This window comes from Typopeltis vanoorti, chromosome 3 (assembly GCF_054136105.1).
Source record: "Typopeltis vanoorti isolate ZY-2024b chromosome 3, IOZ_Tvanoo_1.0, whole genome shotgun sequence".
Classification (NCBI taxonomy): domain Eukaryota; kingdom Metazoa; phylum Arthropoda; class Arachnida; order Uropygi; family Thelyphonidae; genus Typopeltis; species Typopeltis vanoorti.
Genome location: NC_143551.1, coordinates 131,809,386 through 131,830,535, shown reverse-complemented (window position 1 = coordinate 131,830,535; position 21,150 = coordinate 131,809,386). Strand labels below are relative to the sequence as shown.

Here is a 21,150-nt window from a genome sequence, read left to right as displayed (position 1 = left end):
ACACCTAGAACAAAAATGACATTAAAGCAACTGATATAACCACCAAAAAGAACATACTAGTAGAAGAGTTATGAAGGTATGCTACTGGTATCCTCATATGTTCTTTCTTGTGGTTATAATCATTTACTTTAATATCATTTATGTTCGAGATGTTTATCAGAACTTTCCTACCCCAACCCCAGCGCATAATTTCACCTCGTTTGGCACTGTGAATGGTTAAAAAAAATGGAAAACAAAAACTAAAAAAAGCTTCAAAAAAGGCTTTTTTAGTTTTCTGATTGTACCTCAAAAAAAGCTCCAAAATACCAAATTTCAATAGGAAGAGTCTAGGAACATGAGTGCGGACGGACAAATCAAAATCTAATAGGTGCCTTATAAATTTCGGGAAATGTACCTGAATAGGCAACTAATGCCTGAAAATATTCTTCCAATAATCTTATGAAATATTTCTTTTAAATATTTCATAAGATTATTGGATTTGATCGCTAACTTTACTGATTAAAAAGTAAAGTTAGCGATCAAATTAACCCTAAAATGTCAATTAACTTAGCAAAAGCCCTACTCACCACAGGGTGTGTTCTGGTTACAGCAATGAAACCATCGAGCTTTACGACCAGCAGAATCCTTCATTCCCATCTCGACATCATCTGAGGGTACCTGGAGCAGAAATTAAGGATATAAAGAATTTAGAGAGAGACATCTTTAAGGCATGAAAATTTGAAATTAAGATATATGCCAACAAATCACTCGCACAGAACCTTTTTCATGCACAGGTCCCCACCCCGCATTTATCAAAAAAGGCGGGGGGGGGGATGCGTAAACCACCGTAGTTGTATAAGATGTTATTAGAAGTCACTGAAGAAGGGAATTGGTTGCGTCAGTTGTCGCTATATAGCAAATGTGATTGGAGGAGCAAAGAAGAGATTGGATACAATACGTTCAAAATTTTCAGCGTTTACTCATCCGGTGTTTAGTTCATAATTGTGCTTAAAATAGAACCACACTCCACAGAATAAAAATGAAATTAGAGACTTTAACTTTCAGTCTATTATTACTTTTATTTTAGCAGAAATTCAGACTGTAGCAGTAACTTTTTAATGGATTATTAAAAATCAATTAATAATAACCTCTTAATTATTTAGAAAATAAACAAACGAAAACAAGAACTATCATCCATTCTTGACAATTTTTCCAAGAAAACCTGTGCAGATGATTCAAAATGATTCAAACAGATTTATAGCGACAAAATTATAGAAACAATATACTTAATCAAGTAATCATCATGATATTGATAATTCTGGTGATAAATGTTTAAGTGATGGAAAAAAAACCATCAACGTATTAGGAGTTATACTTTCCCTCCCACGGTGTATGGAAAAAATAAAAAGCGCAAATTCAGTTGACTAGCTTTGTGAATTTCCTTATTGAAAAAAAAAAAGGCCTATATCGGAAATATTTTTTGTGTATTATTTTAATCAGTTTCTTGGATAATCTATGAATCACAATCATTTTGTTACTTGAACTGTTTTGACATTGGAGAAAGGCTTGCGAAATGTTTTAAAAAAGCATCACGAAACAAAATACCGAAAATTTTAAACTATGTGACCTGATTGATATGATGGATAGGATCCGCCATGGGTAATATCTAACAAAAATCAAAAGGCGAAAAAACAAAAGAGTCAAAAAATGAAATAATTAACGTGAAAATCATTCAAGTTAATTATTTCATTTTTTGAAAATGAAATAATTTGAAAAAAATGAAATCATTAATAATTGTAATGATAGATGAAGAAGAGTTCCTGAAATAAAAAGCATAATATTTTGCAGCAGAAGTCGCATGCCATTAAGAGGACATCGAAACACAGGTTGATTTACTGATTCTTTAGAAGAGCAAAAAAAAAAAAAAACAGGAGGAGGAGGGGACTTTAATTTATTATAGTTTAAGATTGATGTTAGAAATGTTTTAAAATTATTTAGAAACTTGCGCTTCTTAATTGTATATTTCTTGGAAAGTCAAACATGAAGTAGTTAACTGTTGTAATGATTTTTTTTCACAAAGCTATTGAAACGATAATTAAAAAAAAAGAAGATTCGTAGTTTTATAGTCGATGAAGCAAATGCTGAAAGAACAATTCCTTGTTCGCGTTAGATCTGTTCATGTACATGAAGAAAAAATTAAAATTGCGAAGGATTTTTCGCAACATGTTTCTGTAACATCTACTGGTAAAGAAGATTTGGCAAAAACTCGTTTTTTTTAGCAGATGCTGGTTTATAATTGAGAGGTGTATGTGATTGAAATAGTGCAGCAACAATATCGAGGAAATTTAGTAGAGGAAGTTTGCCACCTAAACTTTTAGAAAAGTATCATAATCCTATTCAAGGATGCGCCTCATATTTTTTTTTTTCGCCCACGAAATATTATAAACCTATAGTACATTAGCACCACGGATTATGTAAGAATTATTTTTCATGTTTATTAATTTTTCTTTTACCATGGAACTTTTTTCAAGCCATTTGGGCCCTTTAAATAAGCAAATAGGTGGTCTCACATAGGGCGATGATATCCATCCATCACTTAAAGACACATCCGTATATCCATTCCTATGGCTGCATTCGAACTGGCAGCCTGCTGGTTGGAGAGCGGATACTCGAACCACTCGGCCAATCAGGCTCTTGCAATTTCAAATGTTTGCCAAATAAGAGAAATTAGAAATTGCGCGGGTATAATTGAAAATGCTATTCTTTTATGACTATATCAAAAGGCAGACGTCTTTCAAGGAGATTTGTGCCTATCTTCTTACAAAGAATGTTTAGAAAATATTCGCCCTGCGCGCTGGATGAAAAAGTATGAATCATAATTGAATTGTTCAAAGCATTGGCAGCTTGATTAGAAATAATTGAATCCTGCTGCGAACACAGTTTTGCACTCAGAGCACAAATGAAACTGTATAAAAACTTCAGGATTTAGTCTCTAATTAGTAATGATTTTCATGTGTATTTGTACCAAGTAAAATACCTCTGACAGAGGCGGATCAAGCGGGTGTCAGATCTGGCGGCTGCCAAGGGCCCCCGAGCTCTGTGGAAAAATTAAAAGAGATCTATAAAAACGATATAGACATTATACGCATTTTGATGATGAATTGGAACAGTTTCTACCATTTGTAAAAGAATATAAAAACAAATTCAATACTGCCAAAGAAGTATACCAGGTTGTAAGAGAGAAATGTCAACTTTTCAAAGTATATAAATTTTAGGAACCCCATAAATTTTACCGCAAGGGCTCCCCAGTTGGCTTAATCTGCCCCTGACCTCTATCATTTAAAATAACAGATGTAATAGAAAATATTGAGGATACCATCGAAGAATTAAAAGAAGCAGGAAATTGCATTGATAAGATGTTCTGTAACATATTTATGACACTCTGTACATTAATTCTGCATGATTTCATTTGACGAAAACCATAAAATTTCAATGTGTGTGTGCGCGATAAACATTAATGTATAAAATTTGGTACGATCCAAGAAAAATTTTTGGTTGCGTCCATGATGTTTTTTTTTTTATTTTAAAAAAAAGTGTAATTCGTTTTTTTTCATTTATTATTCGTGACACCTCCAACGAGCCCGAAGACTCATCGCGGGAGGATACCTATTGTACAACTCTCCGTCTCCACCTCTACACCGAACCTCTACTACCAATCATCAACATTTATATGAACATATTTTTAAAAGCAGCTACCGTATAAATAACACAAATTCAGGAATTATAAAACAAATTTTCCGTTTTTTTTAAAGCTACTGTACTGTACTGTAATAATAATTGGATTTCATACATTTATATTGAATTATAAAATTATTACATTGGCAACCGTGTCGATATCAGCTCTAAGGAAGCAACTTTCCTCATGAAACGAGAGAAATGCATAGCTCTAGGTAATATCAGTAATTACTACAACTCAGCAGTTCTTAGCTTGGTGAGATATTCAAAATAACTTCTGTAAAAACTAATTCATATTAAATTTTGCATTTCCGCAATTTCCATATTCAGCTAGTACTTGGCCGGCCATTTCAATCAACCTAGGACCCGAAGTGGACCTCAGGCTTCTATTTGAGAAGCTCTGCTCTAGTATGAACAGCTTGGAAATTGCAAACTTTATGTAATTCATATTCATTTATCAAATAATAATTTATCATTAAGAAACTTTCTGACAATAAATTACGAGTAGACCTCAATTTTAAATATTTTATCCGTGTTGTACACCTCGCATAAGGCTGTAAGGAATCTTCTGGTTTTAATAAATCGACCGTTATACTAGCAGATCAAGTTGCATCAGACAGAAGTCGTTCTTCCTAATTTTGGAACACATCCTGGCATATTAATCCATTTACAGTTATGGAACGAGGTACTTATATTTCAGTTCGTCGCTTTTAACTAAAAACTAGGTTGAAGTGTCGCGTATCTTGAATGAGGACCATTCAAAAGACATTTACAGAAATGTTTCTTTGTCAGACACTATTCTAACGTTTCTTAAAGCTCTACGTTTCTTACAGCAGAAAAACATTGCATACTTACATATTTATTATTCAGAAAAGACAATGCAACGATGCCTTCTCTCTTTACATTATAATCAGTATCATTCTTGAGATATTTGGGAAACTCAAATATGTCAAGGATGATACGGATACTTGCTACATTTAAAATAATGAAAATATTCGTTACAATAATAAATTATGCGAATATTTTCAATGTTTTAGTAACCGAAAAATTAAAAATATCCCCAAAATATTATTTACAAACTTAATTACTTTTTTTTTTAGAAACGTAATTATTATCACGTTAGATAGGAGTGATATATTGCTAGAAACACTATTTCGACAGTGCAAGAACATTATTTATTTAGATCAAATATTATAATTAAGAAATCTAAAAAATAATAAAATTATGAATGGCACAATCGGATTTCGAAGTACATGTTTTATTTATTAATATAACTTTTAGAGGATTGCTGTTTAGGAAAAGAACGTGCATTTATTTGAAGATGAATGTTACGGTGACTTGTTCAAAGTATTGAAGACAAAGTTCTTTGTATGTTAACATATCCTAACTTAGAAGAACCAATTAGATTACGTTTCCTTAGTATAATCATAAATTATGAAAGATTATTTCGTGATATTCTTGAATCAAGGCTCTTGTATACTTTGGAAACTTATTGTATGAGAGCATCACTAAGTGAGTAGTTTCCACCTTTCATATAGATTAATGTTCTGCTTGATATCCAGTGTTTATTTATACTTATGAAGTTATATGAAGCACTCTCAGCATTTTGCATAAATAGATACAATAGCGAACAAATTAATCCGAACAAGCTGAATTTTCGTCATGTTTTTGGTTTTAGTTTGTTTTTGTTTCGGTTTGCAATAATTTTTAATTTATGTTCACTATTTTGGTTGAATGCTGAGTGTTTTAACTGTCTCTACAAAATTAATTAATAGTGTTGTGTGCTTTTAATAGCGTAAACAAGTTGACATTCATAGTGTTTGTTTTATTCATTTTGTGTAGCTATAAAATGCATACGTCTCTAAGAAAGCGTTCAAAAATATGTACTATTTATCAGTACACATCCATGACTCAAAGACAAATTGGCAATGAGTGTGGGGTTGGTTTTAAAATCATATTACTGTTAATATGATTTTAAAGAGTTTAGGGAGACAGGTACCTTTTCTCAGACAGAAAAGGAAAATGTAGGCGAAAAAGTTAAACTACCAGTTAAATATACCAAGAAATTATATACTTGATTTAATTCTTTATCCAAGTGTATGCAAACAAAGTTTGCGTCTGAAGTATTTTCAGGACTGGAGCAACTCGTATCAGGAAGCTAAGACTTCACATCACTTGCCTTAATGTCCCACAAAACACATCTCCTTGCGGACCCTTCCCATAATGCATAGCATTATACATGTCCGCAAGGAGATGTCCTTTGCATTATGGGATACTAAGGCAAGTGATGTGAAGTCATACCACCTTTACCATCAATTGCCCCAGTCCTGAAAATACTTCAGGCGCAAACTTCGTTTGCTTACACTTGGATAAAGGATTAAACCAATTATATAATTTCTTGGTATCTTTAATTTATAGTATAACCAAGTGAAAAAACGTTCAAAACGTTAAACTACACTTACTGAAGTTCATTTAGTAGTTATATCCCACTGGTTTTAACAGGCCTTTAAGGCCCACAACCTTCCAAGCATGTTTGGATTTCGTAACCGAAATACGAGGATAGAATGGTCACTCCTATGCCTCAAGGTATTCTTGGCTGTATCCCTGTGTGTTCAAGGGGCCGGTTTGCCTGCTTGCGGGATGAAAAACACCAGATAAACTGGCGGAAAAAACCCTACTGCCCGCGCCCAAGACCGGCTAACTTGGCTATGGCTGAGGAAGATCCTTCAGCTCCTCACGTCTCCGACGGGAATCGAACCTAGGACACTCCTTCCCCAGGCATATGGTTGCGAAGCGCAAAGCCACTAGGCTAACCGCGCGGACATTTAGTAGTTAGGAAAAGCAAAATTAATCCAAGATTGTTTGCTGTAAACTTAAATAGACTTGGCAGCTGGTAGGATTAATGTTTCTGACATGACAGTTCGTCGATGACTATTGGAAGCTGAGAGGACTGCCCACAGACTAAAAAAGAAACAACTGTTGACGAAGGCTATGCAGAAAAAGATTCTCGAGTGGACAAAAGTGTACAAATTGGACTGTTGAGAAGTGGAATAAGGTCATATTCTCAGATAAGAGCCATTTCTTTGTCCAAGGAGAGCGAGTACCCTGTGTTCGCAAATCAGCGGCTGAGAAGACTTCTCCTGCCCACATTCAACAAGCTCCTAAACGCTCAGATAAAAGGATGTTCTGGGATTGTTTTACACATGACCGTCCAGGATCACTTGTACCTGTTGATGGTGTGATGAAAAGTGACCAATCCATGAAAAATATTGGAGAAAAGAGTGGTCTCATAGATCCAGAAAGACAAAGAACACATCTTCCAACAGGATCTCGCTCCATGCCACACTTCAAAAAAAAAAGTGAAAACGAGTTCCGCAAAAATCACAACATCCAATTGCTTCAATGGCCAGGTAACTTTCCTTACATTAGCCCAATAGAAAAGTTGTGGGCCATAGTGAAAAAAATAGACTTGGAAAACTAAATTGTGGTACAAAGGATAACTTAATACAATCCATTATAAAAAGTATAGTTTCGAGATGCACATATAAGAAAAATGTGTTCTATTGGTAGATTTTTCATGCCTAAGAGAATTAATGAACTTCGGAACAGAGTAGCACATATAAATTATTAGGTACAGTTGAAGTTTAATTTTTGTACTTATTTTCTTGTGAAATTAAAACTTTCCTTTAAAATATAAATGTTCGGATTAATTTGTTCGCTAATGTATATCTGTCTTAGGTTACAAAATTGGTCAGTTTAATTAATAACAGTATACGTGAGGAGCTTGTAACATTGCAGTTTTTTGACACAGTAATATCTATTTATTTTTATTTTTATTATTTATTTATTAATTATTATTTTATTTTTTTTTTTATTACTATTATTATTTTGACATTATAGTAATTCCCACATTGCAATACTGGGTAAATTGCTCTGAACATCACCCATAGTTTAAGCAGTCTTTGAAGCATTCGTTGTTGAAAGAGTAAGAAATATCATTTCATTAGTATTCTGTTTTTCTCTATATTTCTGACAAACCCGTCAACCAGAGTGGAGACGTTATTCACTCGCCTTGGTTAGCCGAGTGGATAGCATCTCTGCCCTTTGACCAACAGGTTGTAAGCTCTAATTCCACTGTGAGCCTGGATCTTGATGAATGTGTTATGTGGTAAATGATTTTTATCGCCGGTATTTAGACTAATGGTCTGTTTATTAGAGGTGTCTGAAGTGGCTTTTGAAAACGTTCCATGTTTGGCCGGGAAAGCAGTTTTTCCGATGTATAATAGGTTCCCAACCTTTAGCGAGTGGGATTCACATGAAAAAAAAAAGGTAAAATGAAACTCAGTGTGTTTTAACTTACCAAGGATCTTGGTGTTCCATCACGAGATGGATCTATTCCGGTTCCACTAACTGATCCGGTGATACATTTACGTGTCATGGGAAGTCTTTCGACAGTGCTAATAACAATATCTGGAGCCATGCACAATGGATGAGGATCTCTATCTTCACTGTTACCGATTCTGTCTCTGCTGCTTCCTTCCTGGAAATTAGGTGAGGTCCTGGATGAAGAAGCTCTGGATACGATCACCTCTCCCGATGAAGAACTTAATTTGCTTGGCCTCACTCGACGGAACTGAGGAGTTAGCGCTCTCATTCTGGCTTTCATCTTGCTCATTACTTTTGATAACTGAAAAAATCCTCCTGTTATTTTCTTTACTTTGTCCTTTTCCTATAAGAAACAAAAATTATGTTATCGAATATATAAACTCACTTAACCTCTAATGTACAGAAAAGAAAGAAGACATTAGCCAGTAGAAAGAATATATATATATATATATATAAGGTCAAAGCACCTTGTGGAAAGTTGTTTAAGTAAAATTTATAAATTCTGCATTATTTCAACCTTGGCATCTCTGGGTCTGGCTCTCACTGATAAGACCTCAATAAAGGTCGAAATCGGTCTGGGTAGTGGCCCTTTCATTTAATGCATAACATCATACATCTCCGCAAGGGGATGTGCTTTGCATTAGGGGAGATACTAAGGGAAAGTGATCAGAGCTTACTTCACCTTTACCACGAGTTGCCTCAGACCTGAACTATGTTCAGGCGCAAACTTTACTTACTTGTCTGTTTGCTTACTTCGGAAATAGGATTAAAACCAAGTTTATAAAATTGCTTGGTATCTTGAACATATATATATATATATATATATATATATATATATATATATATATATATATATATATATATATATATATATATATATAAGATTAAAATTTAACTGACTAGAACCCGAGAAAGAATAACAGAAAAACCTTTAATAAATCACGACCAGTTTCATCGGTATTCCAACTTCTTCAGGTGAGTAAGAAATAACATAAGACTTATAGAAATAACAAGGTAAAAAACATGGACTTTCCAGCTTAATAAAAAGAAGCAGAATAGTAACAGTCATATTTGAATAGGTGACCGCGTGCTACTGTTGGCATGAGTTGAATGTGTGTGACAGCTAATTTTAGATCGCCAGTATTGGATTACTGCGCTATGGGAATCAGGCAAATTGTAGCTTAGATTGTTGTTCAAGTGTGAAGGGTCCAGAACTATTTCTTTTGATTCTATAATATGTCTTTCAAATTCATCCTTGTAGATATATAAATTGGTTGTGCGGTCCCAATGAATTTGGTATGGCCGTTCTTCGAGGTTAGAGTTTGCGGAATGTGAAATATATATATATATATATATATATATATATATATATATATATATATATATATATATATATATATATATATATATATATATATATATATATATATATATATATATATATATATATATATATATATATGCAGATCTTTGCTATCTGGTTCTATCTCTGTCCATTTCTGTTGAAAGACTACCAAGTTCTCTTTGGTCTATCTCTTGATCATGTTCCTCCAATGTTTCCATTCAAGACTATATTTGGAAATCTTTGAAAGGACATTCTTTGGAGGTGTCCAAATCATATTAATTGCTGTTTAAGAATTATAGCTATGATATCTTCTCTATAGTTTAATTCGTGTTTGATTTGCTGATTTGTTTGTCGAACAATTATATATTTTTATATTGAACCGAAATCCAAAATCTATTATTACGTGATTTATTTCTAAATTATGCTTTAATTCCAAATAATAAACGTTCGCATTTTGTATTTATTTATTTTCAAACTTTTGTTTTGTAATAAAAGTATTACAAAATAGTATAAAAGTAATAAAAGTATAGTGATACTTTTCCGTATCATGTAGAATAAATATAATTTATTCTACATGATACGGAAAAGTCTAGAAGAAATTGTTGAAATAAGAGATTTCCTAATTCATTGTTTTGCGTGTAATTCGAAGCAAAAGTAATTCCAAACTTTAAGTAATATTTTCAATCTTACCTTTAAGGTGCTTTCTGCTTCTTCCTGATATGCGATGGCAACAACTGCTAAAGTCAAGTTCACTAAATAAAATGAACCAAAAAATACAACGAGAATGAAATAAAGAATACTGGCAGGTCCTGTAGCAGAGATTACCTGAAATTAAAAAAAAAAAATGCGAGAATGCCATAAGCGTAATCATACGTAGTTTGTTTACTGTTTAAAAAAACATAACTTTATTTCGATATTTAAAATTGTCAGTCGTAAGATAATATTCATTAGATACGCTAAAATCCACATTAAAACTTGGCAACAATGTCTCATGGGATCCTGTAATAGACGAAGCACGGACATATTTGATGGAAATATTTTATTTTAAAATTCCAATATTGATTATATGTGTTAATCAGCTATTGGAAACGATTGTACCGCTTGATGATTTTATGCAATAAACTTTTTTGAAGCTGTAGTTTTCTTAAGCTGCTTGCTGCGATCCATCCAACGAAATTAATATTAAATTTTATTATTATCAGTAATCTTTAATTTGTTAAAATTCTACTAATTTTATCTTTATGTTATAGACTTCCCCCCCCTCCTAGGGTTAGAGATTATATCTCAATTAAATATTCACACTGAATACTATTTCCATTTCGAAATGTCCTAACTTGGGAAATAGGATTAAAACCAAGTTTAATCTCGTTAGAATAGCAGGAAAATCCCACATATGCTTTTGTTTTAATTCTTACTAGTAACCTCTGTCCAGATGGCATCTTTGAATGCAGTAAATTTAGAAAATTAAGCCGGCCTGGATAAAGACGTGCACAAAACGGAATACAGAATTGTAGATTCAGGTTCAGCTGTAATTTCGAATCTCGATGCTGAATATAGATATTTGTAAAAAGACTTTTGGAGGTAAATAATTGAAATTTCATTAAATTCTGTCGAGTCCTCAGGAACAAAGTTATTATTTTGTATTGTTTAATGTAATTTCGAGAAGAAAACGGTTCTATTAAAACGAAGGTAACAATTTCAAATGTCAAGTTTTATTAAATTCCGCTGAAACAGAGGAATTGTTATATTCATATTAATGGAAAGAAATAAATCCAATAGGCATTTCACTTGTGAAATGGACGCAGAAAGCGGTTACATATCTCATTAATTGCAGATAATCAGATATTGCAATTTTAAGAATTTAAAATTATGATTTTAATTCCGGATATTAACGTCCTTCAAAATAACTTTATTCCATCATCTCCAGTTTTTTTTTTAAATTTATTCTTTAATAGAATATAAAGCCATAGTCTAGCAATCCTTTGATAGGATTCTCAATATTCAATTGTGTATGTTTTATTAATGAACGTATTCATATGCTGCACAATCATTCTCCATAAGAAATTCATAAAGATAACGTTGTAAAGCAATCACTTAAATCATACTGGTTTACAATATGCTGAACATTATACCTTATTGTAAACGTCTTCCCAGTAATCCAATGTAATAAGTTGAAAAGTAGAAAGGATCGCCCAGCCATAAGAGTCGAAATTCGTGTAGCCAAAATTAGGATTCTCGCCTATATCTGAGAGACATGTATAGTTTATAGGGCAGGATCTAAAAAGCAAACAAATAAAAGGTTAAAAACTGAAATTCCTGACACAGATTAAAGAAATCTAGAGCCTAAATCGTTACTAATAGTATATAATTATGACGAATATTATTTCCATTTCAAATATTATTTTGATATTTAGCGGTGGAGACTTTAGAAAAACATTGCAGAATCTATACGCAAAGTGTCTAGTGAATTTATGTTAATACTTTAAATCTTATTCCAGAAGCCATTCTTGGTCAAAAATGTTACATAAACACAAAGTCCTATTCTCAACATTCACTGAGCTTACAGCCTTTGACGCGCGCCATACTTTGCAGGTCGACATAATACTGTCTAAGCCAGGAGTCTCAAACTCAATTGGACCGCGGGCCATTTGCTATAAAAGTGTATTTCAAGTGGGCCGCAAAAAATTTTCCAAAAACCTACACTAATTAGAATCGAAGGGCAGTGAAAGAATGAGTATAAATAAATTGGAAAATTAATAACAAAAATTTTATTTATTCTAAGTCATTACAAGACATAAAATAATAATATAATGATTATGACAACTCAAAAAAAATAATAATATAAATGATATTTTTATTATATTAATATTTACAATAGATAGCACTTAATTCAAATTAAACCGAAATTGAATTTTATTTGAATAAATCAAATATTTATATATTTATACATTCTAAAAAAAGTATAAACTCTCATTAATAACCAGCACAAAAATTTATAGAGCCTCCTGTCAGTTTGAAATTTTTTGTGTTTGTGTTGAAATGAAATACTTCTATATTTTTTTTTTTTTTTGGGGGGGGAGAGTCTTGTTTTGGGGAAATTTTTAAATGTTACTGAAAATATTTTGGGGAAAAATACTATTTTCGGGCCTTAGCATCATACATCTCTTCAAGGAGATGGACTGTGCATTAAGGGTAAATATTAAGAATAGTGATCAGAGCTTATTCTACTTTTACCATGTGTTGCCTTGACTTGCACTACTTTGAGGATCAGCTAGACTTGCAATACTTTGAGGGTCAGCTAGACTCGCAATACCTGCAGGCGCAAACTTGACTTATCTGTCTGTTTGCTTACTTGGGAAATGGAGTAAAACCAAGTTTAAAATAGCTTGGCATCTTTAACATATAATTATAGTAATTTAATTTCAGTATTTTATTTTTTTCCCGACACTTGACAACGTTTATTATTAACCAGCCTGCCAAAATTTGGACTCAAAGATTGTGAGCATACAGCCTTCATTATAGCAGAAAGGTGGACGTCGGTTAATCTTGATCTGTGGGCTGTTTTGTTGCCTTTCATACATGAGAATAATTGTTCACATAAATAGGTGCTTCCAAAATAACATAGAATATTTGCTGCAAACTTTTTTATTTCCGGATATTTTTGACCTAAATAACTGTATATTTTTGGTACACAACTTCGTGGTATTTCGCTTTTAGAAAGGAATCATTTTGGAAATCAATAAGTTCCATTTGAATACAAATAGGAGCTTTTTCGAAATTAAAGGAAAAAGGATCTGTAAAAAGCGAAAAAACTTCTTCTTGCTCCTTAAAATCTTTAAATCGCCTATCAAATTCTTCTTTTATCTTTTCTAGAAAGTTTTCAGAAAAAAAAACTGAAAATGTGGATGACTTACCAAGAATCTCCCCTTCATTATAACTACTTCCGGCATCGACTGCGGTTTCCTTGTGTGCATTGTCATCTTCTTTCCCATTATTCCAAGTAAACAAGTAATTTACAAGATTTCAGATACGTACTGAACACCCTTCACGAATGTCTGAGAAGTGAAAGCAGAACGTAAAATAGACAGCAATGGTAGGCGAATAGAGATAGAACAGCTATGAAGATGTGATTGGTGCGGTATTCACAAAAGATCGCGTTACCAAAACACAAAGTAAAGCCGACATTTTTGAGCTGAAACGCTGATTCTCTTCATCCAAATTCCATATTATCTGAAACTGTCATAACAACATCCACTCTATATGTCTTAGTTTTAACACGTTTACGGATTTTATTGCAGTTTTGTGTTTGAGTTAGTGGGGCACTCACACACATCTAATTAAAACAATATATTTTAGATACTGTGTTTGCCGGTGAAATATGGTTTTGCTTAAGTCTAAACAGCATGGTTAATGTGTGTGTGTAGGGGGGGATGTGACTCCTTAGTTAGTGCCGTTTTTATACCAGTTGTCTCTAATCGCACTAAAGAAATATATTACACATGTTGAGAAATATATTACACGGATAGCAAATGTTTCTGTAATTTATTCAGTGGTGCAATAAAACTACTCGTTTTTCTTGCATCTGCAGTATAATGGCAGTTGGGGAAGGCGTGTTTTTTATTACCGCGGGGAGCGAGTTATCGTCCCGAAGTGAAAATGTTAAACTTTATTTTCGTGTGCGATGTACAGTACATGCAAACTTTTTAATTTCTTTTTTCCTAAAGTAAAATCGGGGTACAGGGGTGTGAGTCATATGCGAGGGCGAGTTATATTCGAGTAAATACGGTATTTCTGTTTTATTATAAAAAGCAACCATCCTTTTTTTTAAATCTTTCCTTGGGGCGTCAGGGGCCGCACGAAATTACTTTGGGGGCCGCACGCAGCCCGCGGCCCGCCAGGTTGACACCCCTGGTCTAAGCCAACGTTAACATTAAATATCTTTCATTAAAATTGTCATAACCCATTATTAAAAGTAATCGTGAACATGCCATTCATATTAAAAAAAAAATAAGAAAGAAAAAGCAGATATGCATGTCGTAATGTCAACCTAACTTTTGTCATTAGAAAGTATATCTCAGACAACAATATGCTCAGTAATGCTCGTGGACAATTGGAAGAAAGAGGATTTTTTCTGAGTACCGGTAGTTGACATCAGATATTTTTATTTGCGATGGTATTAACACCATCAGAAACTCTTCTTTGTAGACTTATGAAATTTGCAAGAACATCAGAATCTAAATTTCCAAGATCGTTAAAATGTAAACGTGTGGTATGGTATGAGCAGCAGATTGATCATACATCTTACGTCTGACAGGTGACATTTCAGCTATATTTTTGCAAAATGGGTTGCTGGTCCTCTTTGAGAATGTTTCTCTGCAAAAACAAGTAAAGATGCAGTACCAGCATAAAGGGACATCTCCGTGCGACATTTCTCTAAGAATGTTATAACATCTAAGTGAGCATTTCCGTGGGTGACTGATCAGTTATGAAAAATAAATAAATAAATAAAAATATATGTGTGTGTGTTTTCGTGTAATAACTTCAGAATGAAATAGTAACATTCGATGTAAAGATTTCAAAAATATTTTAAACGATGAGTTTTTCATATAAATGGCCTGAATAAAAACTAAATCAATCAATCAATCTGTCTTGTCGCCTCTCAAACAGAAGGTAGACATCTTTTAGCCGTAACTTTTAAAAATGGGTAGGTAGCCATATCCACTCCTAAGTCTACAGTCATTGGTATCCATGAAATTAAAACAATTGCCACCATCTTGGAATTGAGCGAGATGGTGCTAACGAAGAATTCTAATGGATTATTACAGCACAACAGATAAAAAAAAATCGATATTTTCATCTGAGACATTTTCAAGGCTAATGATAAAAAAATTGAATAAGAACACACACACACACACACACACACACACACACACACACACACACACACACACACACTATAATTCATATTATGTAATTCATATAGAGAAGTAAAATATAATTCAATTGTTTTTAGGAACAAATATTGCTTTACAACTGTCAAAATTAATTTCATATTTGCAGCTCCGAATCGAAGCTTCAGATATCTCATTTAACGTTATTCTTCAATAACGAGAGCGAGAGAGAGAGAGAAAGTAAATTTAAGCAAGCTCTGTCGGCATAGTTACCTGCTTCCAGTACGATTTCCACATACTGCTGGTTGTCCATCCATATCAATTAGCCACGAAGATGAGTTGTTTACAAACCTTAATTCTTCTGTAATATTGGTGAAAGACATATCAACGACGCACTTCTGCTTTAGCAGGCCCATATATAACTATAGAATATTTAAAAATATATTAAAAGTGTACACTGTAGTTTTAGTTGAGCTTTTCTTTTGTAAATATGTCATTAGTAACAAATATCAAATATAGATACATAACGAATAACGTTTTGGTTAATATTTTCATGTATTTGATGGCGGTTTTCCCATCAGTTCCAAAAATAAATATATAGCTATATATTTATATAGATATATAGCTTAGACATATCCAAACATTTTCTAGACTAGGCCCTTTCTTATGGAAGAGGAACTGAGGAGAAAAATGATTTATTCTGAAAATATCTCCCGTGTATGATGATAAACGTCATGAAGTAAAAAGTTAGCCATACTGTAGTATAAAGTAATATATTTATCTGGTTTGCATATAAAACCAGTAGGCTCAATAATTTCGTTTTGCAGAAATTTAAGAAATCAAAATATTTTTGTGCATATGAAGTTAGAAATCGTCATGTCAGACATAAAATTCCTGAATTATCATTATCAATAAATACCTTATCTTCCAAGGAGTTAAGGCAATATTTCAGTTTAAACGAGCATTGAAATAACCCTTTCCATTGTATGTATATTCATAAGATCATCGCTTAAAATATTAAAGTGACTCTGAGTCACTCTATAAGTAGCTTAAGAGCAATTTGTAAAATACTCTCGAGTATGCCTTGCTACCACACACATTTTAATGATGTTTGCTATATTATGTCAATATATATGATATTTATAACTGGAATGGAACTTACTTGGAGAGCAAGAAGGGCAAATACCATGAGACAGAAAAGAGTAAGAGCCATAACTTCTGCCAGCATTCTGATGGAGTGTAGCATTGCGTTCACAATGGTTTTCAGACCTGCAAGAGTCATGCGAAGTATATGTTTATTTTCATATTTTAAATAAACCAAACATATGTATTTATTTATTTAAAAATTACTGTTTATTTTTTCATAATATGTGATCTTCCTAACTGCGGCTTACAATCACGAGGATAAGGTCATAAAGCCATTATACCAAAGTTGCCTATTCTAATTTTGGCATTAGAATCACAGACGTTCCAAAAACCAGTCGAAGAATAGCGCAGCATGAAACTTTAAACTAAAGTCGCAGCACAGAATCGTAACATAACAATAAACGGTGCTAAATACGATTAAAGTAATGGAATACTTGCTACCAGACACCTGCAGAGTAATTGAAGGTGTGACACCAGTCCTCATTAAATGTAACGGTATATGACCGCTACATCTGATGAGAATGGCTCTCTCTCTCTGAATATATTCCAATATTGAATTATGCTTCGCGCAGACATCTAGTTTGAGGCCAATAAATTTAGTATCTGTGACTGTCACTGACTTTTGAACATCAGTTGGAATTAGTTGAAGCGAGTCGCGGCAGAACTGTGGGAACATAAAGAGTATCGAAGCTATGATTGAGGCTAAAGATAGAGCGAATATTATTAATACAATTATTATGGCTAATGACTAGGAAAATTATCCTTTCATCTCCCAAAGATAGTAAATGAGGATCTTTTAGCTAACTTTGGTAGCAGCCACTCTCCACTCTTACCCCTAACTGTCACTGATAGCTAACCAAAAGCCTATCAATGATTTCATGGATATCAGAAGAGAAAGTACGGTAGACAGCTGTCATAATCCCATGGTCATAAACCAGAAATATTATTGTCTGAATTAGTGTGAGTCCTACGGATAATTTTCTTGAGTTGCAGAAGAAAAATCTCTACTCGTTTATGTCAACGATCGACTAACTCGGGAACCAGTTGAAAAAATAAAGCATGTGTGGGAACTGTGGGAACATAAAGAGTATCGAAGCTATGATTGAGGCTAAAGATAGAGCGAATATTATTAATACAATTATTATGGCTAATGACTAGGAAAATTATCCTTTCATCTCCCAAAGATAGTAAATGAGGATCTTTTAGCTAACTTTGGTAGCAGCCACTCTCCACTCTTACCCCTAACTGTCACTGATAGCTAACCAAAAGCCTATCAATGATTTCATGGATATCAGAAGAGAAAGTACGGTAGACAGCTGTCATAATCCCATGGTCATAAACCAGAAATATTATTGTCTGAATTAGTGTGAGTCCTACGGATAATTTTCTTGAGTTGCAGAAGAAAAATCTCTACTCGTTTATGTCAACGATCGACTAACTCGGGAACCAGTTGAAAAAATAAAGCATAGAAACCTCTTTTGTCAGTGATTGGAATCCAAATGATAACGTATTTCTTCTGGCGATTAGTGCTATGGAAGCAAATGGCATTTTAATAGGGCTACACAGATAAAATTGCAATTTTATAAATTTCTTGATTTCTTTCCAGCGTCGCACGCGTGTGTGAAGTAGAAGTTTTTATGAAATTAAGCAGTTGCCTGAGATTTGTTACTATATAATAATTGGATTAACAGAATCTCCGTAGTTCAGTGTTGGTAACGACAATGCCATTGGGAAGGAAAGATTTGAGTTTGAATTCCATGTAGGACTAGAAAGTCCTGCATGAAATATAAGAATAAAAGTCTTATAAAGAAACCTTAATAGGACTTTTCTAATGATGGCGAATTAGTGGAGCGGTAACAGTGCTTCCTCTCCCGAGAAACTGGTGTTTTTCCATCGCAAGAATAAACCAACTGGACGCAGAATACATGCAGCTGGTTAACTTTCCTATCAGAGCATTAATTGGGTTTATGTAAATATGGCTGTAACACGATAAGATGACATGAGATTATAAAATTTCTGCTAATTAGTCAAAATGCTTCTTGTATGAATATCAACTTCGCTTGATGTGTAATAGCTATTAAAATCAAGTAGTGATTATAAGCGCCGGAAGATAGAGAAAACCTTATCACAAGTCCCCCCCCCACACACACACATACACGCACACGCACACACATTCATAAACGGCTCTCTATCATTTTACGAGAATTTATATCATACTGATTGTTTTAGTTGCTTTATTAAAATAATTTAAATATTTAAAGTGCGTAATAAAATAATAAATGAAAGTATATCCAATCATTACTTTTTAATGATTGGATATACTTGAGGATTTTTCAGTTTTTATAGATCACCAAATTTGGTCCCTAGGCATCGCCTTAGTTGCTTAATGGGTGCGACGGCCTTGCATAGATCACTCAAGGAATTTGTAATTCAGGGGTTTCCTCTGGTTAAAAGAAGAACCAGTCACCTACATGAAAGATGTAATTACAATTCCAGGAAATCTCAAAATGTTAGGAATGAAGTTTCTGTGGGATCAACTAGGGTTCGGAGGAAGCCCAACTGAAATTGAGAAATATATCTTAAAGGACTAATAAATACTTACCAGCTTGTCATACTATATATAGCTTAGTTCTTCCAAATTATTACCCAGTAGTAGTAGCGACTATTCATTTAAATTTCATTAAGTATTTAATTAAATCCTTGTATTATCAAGTCCGTTGACTTTCAACAGATATTTCCAATATCATTAGCGTTATTAATTATAAACATCAAGTAGTAACAACCATAAATCAAAACAGTAATAATCTAAACATGTGTTTCTTAGAGATAAAGTTCATTTGATTTCATTACATTTTATTTTCTTCATCAAATTTCAGCGGAGGAAACAGTTGATTCTTCCATGTGTCTATCGACTAATAATAATCCGTACATTTTTATAGCATCGAAGGTGCTCAAGAAGCGAAGTATTGGAATTCCTCGGTTTTTGCAAGTAAACACAAGGCCCTCCTCTCATTCCGAAATCAATAAAAGAAAAAAAAAACTTAAATTATTTAAACTTACATTCATCATAGATAACAGTTAGGAAAAAAACTTTTACCTGGAGTTATGGAGACGGTCTTTAAAGCTCTGAGAACCCTAAAAGTTCTAAGCCCAGCCAAACTGCCAATTGCTACTCCAACAGCCTGAAGTCCTAAAGTGACGTACCTATGAAATCAGGTTAGAAATATAGAGTCATAATAAAATTTCAAAATATTGATGGAAACGTAGCTAATTGTATTATATGTAATAAAAGTGACAATATTATGACAATTTAATTGCTGTAATAATATAATTTGCTATATAAATTTTTACATAATAATAACATCATCATAATGAATTTCCTGATATATACATATGGACACTCCTTGAGGGGATATATGATTACTACATGATTTAGTTTACATTATGATTAATATCCAATCAACAGATAACATGCATTAATAGCACATTTAGAACTGCATTATACAATGATATTATTAGGGGAATGATACTTTCGAAATATCTTATAAGAGTATTAAATTACTTGCAGAATTTCAATGCATTAATGCCATGGTTACTGGATGCAGATAGAGGCTATAAATAAGGATTAGAGACAAATAACTGAACACGGTACAGTTTTCAAAACTAACTTTAAATTGTTACACTTCAGACTATCTTAAGAATAATTTTTTTCTCACCACTTCTTGGTGGGGAGAAATGGACACAATTTTTTTTGTACCTTTGTGAATAAATAATGCAAATCATTGTTAAAATATAATAGTCGTGTTAATGGTAATGAGACTACTTGTACGATATTTTTTTTTCATATAAAAATACATTTCAACAACAATAGACTTCGTGTACGACAAAAATCAAATTAAATACAAGAGGATTCTCGGATTCATCAAATTAACCAAACTTGAGAGCATTTGCAGTCTTCATAAAATTATTCATATGCAGAATGAAAAGCATCCATGGAAATACCGAATCAAGTGCTCCAAAATGACTTGAGAAATTGGGAAAGAAAGTGCATTCACTTAAGAAAGTGGCTAAAGAGGAAGAAAATATAAATTAAAAAAAAAAAACATTATGTGCATAAAGTTAATAACGTACATTTTGGACTTTCTTGTGCATTTAACCGAATGAATTTCACTTCCCTACAAAAATAAAAAAATGAATGAAATAAGTAAATATTCTAAATTTTGGAACAACTTAATTCACTGATTCGATTGCTCCAAGTGGTTTTATGGGCTTGATGCCACCGTATGTGATACAAATATGGTAATTCGCTCATTTTAAAATCACCCCATAATTATGATATACCATTCCTTCATTCATGGCTTCTTCATCATTTTACAAGATATTCCACTTCCGGTTTTTCAATTCATATTAGTAATTTTATATAACTATCTAGTTATTTGGTTTGTTCAATTTTCATTTCCCCTCCCATTCCTTTCTACACAGTTTATCAAATTTCCACTTATTTATATTATATAAGTTGGGGTCAACTCGTTTGCATACTAGAAAAACACAAAAGTAAGCATGCCATTCAGTAACTTCCAGCTTCAGAAGGTAAGCCCTCCTTTTAAATTTTTGATTTTGGGTCATCACGGTTTTGTGAACCCTTTTTTTTCCCCACTACATTATTAA

At 33.0% G+C, this 21,150-nt stretch overlaps 1 protein-coding gene across 1 annotated transcript in view; it reads right to left on the bottom strand.

Moving 5' to 3' along the window:
* The window catches only part of LOC150108570 (sodium channel protein 1 brain-like), an 85,708-nt gene that overhangs the window by 52,825 nt on the left and 11,733 nt on the right, over window positions 1–21,150 (bottom strand). The window contains exons 5-11 of the mRNA XM_090416012.1: window positions 19,580–19,686; window positions 16,499–16,605; window positions 15,610–15,758; window positions 11,578–11,722; window positions 10,136–10,270; window positions 8,075–8,443; window positions 567–657 (exon numbers count right to left, since the gene is read on the bottom strand). Of these exons, the coding sequence (XP_090272138.1) occupies window positions 567–657; window positions 8,075–8,443; window positions 10,136–10,270; window positions 11,578–11,722; window positions 15,610–15,758; window positions 16,499–16,605; window positions 19,580–19,686 (1,103 nt within the window). The remainder of the gene's footprint in view (window positions 1–566; window positions 658–8,074; window positions 8,444–10,135; window positions 10,271–11,577; window positions 11,723–15,609; window positions 15,759–16,498; window positions 16,606–19,579; window positions 19,687–21,150) is intronic.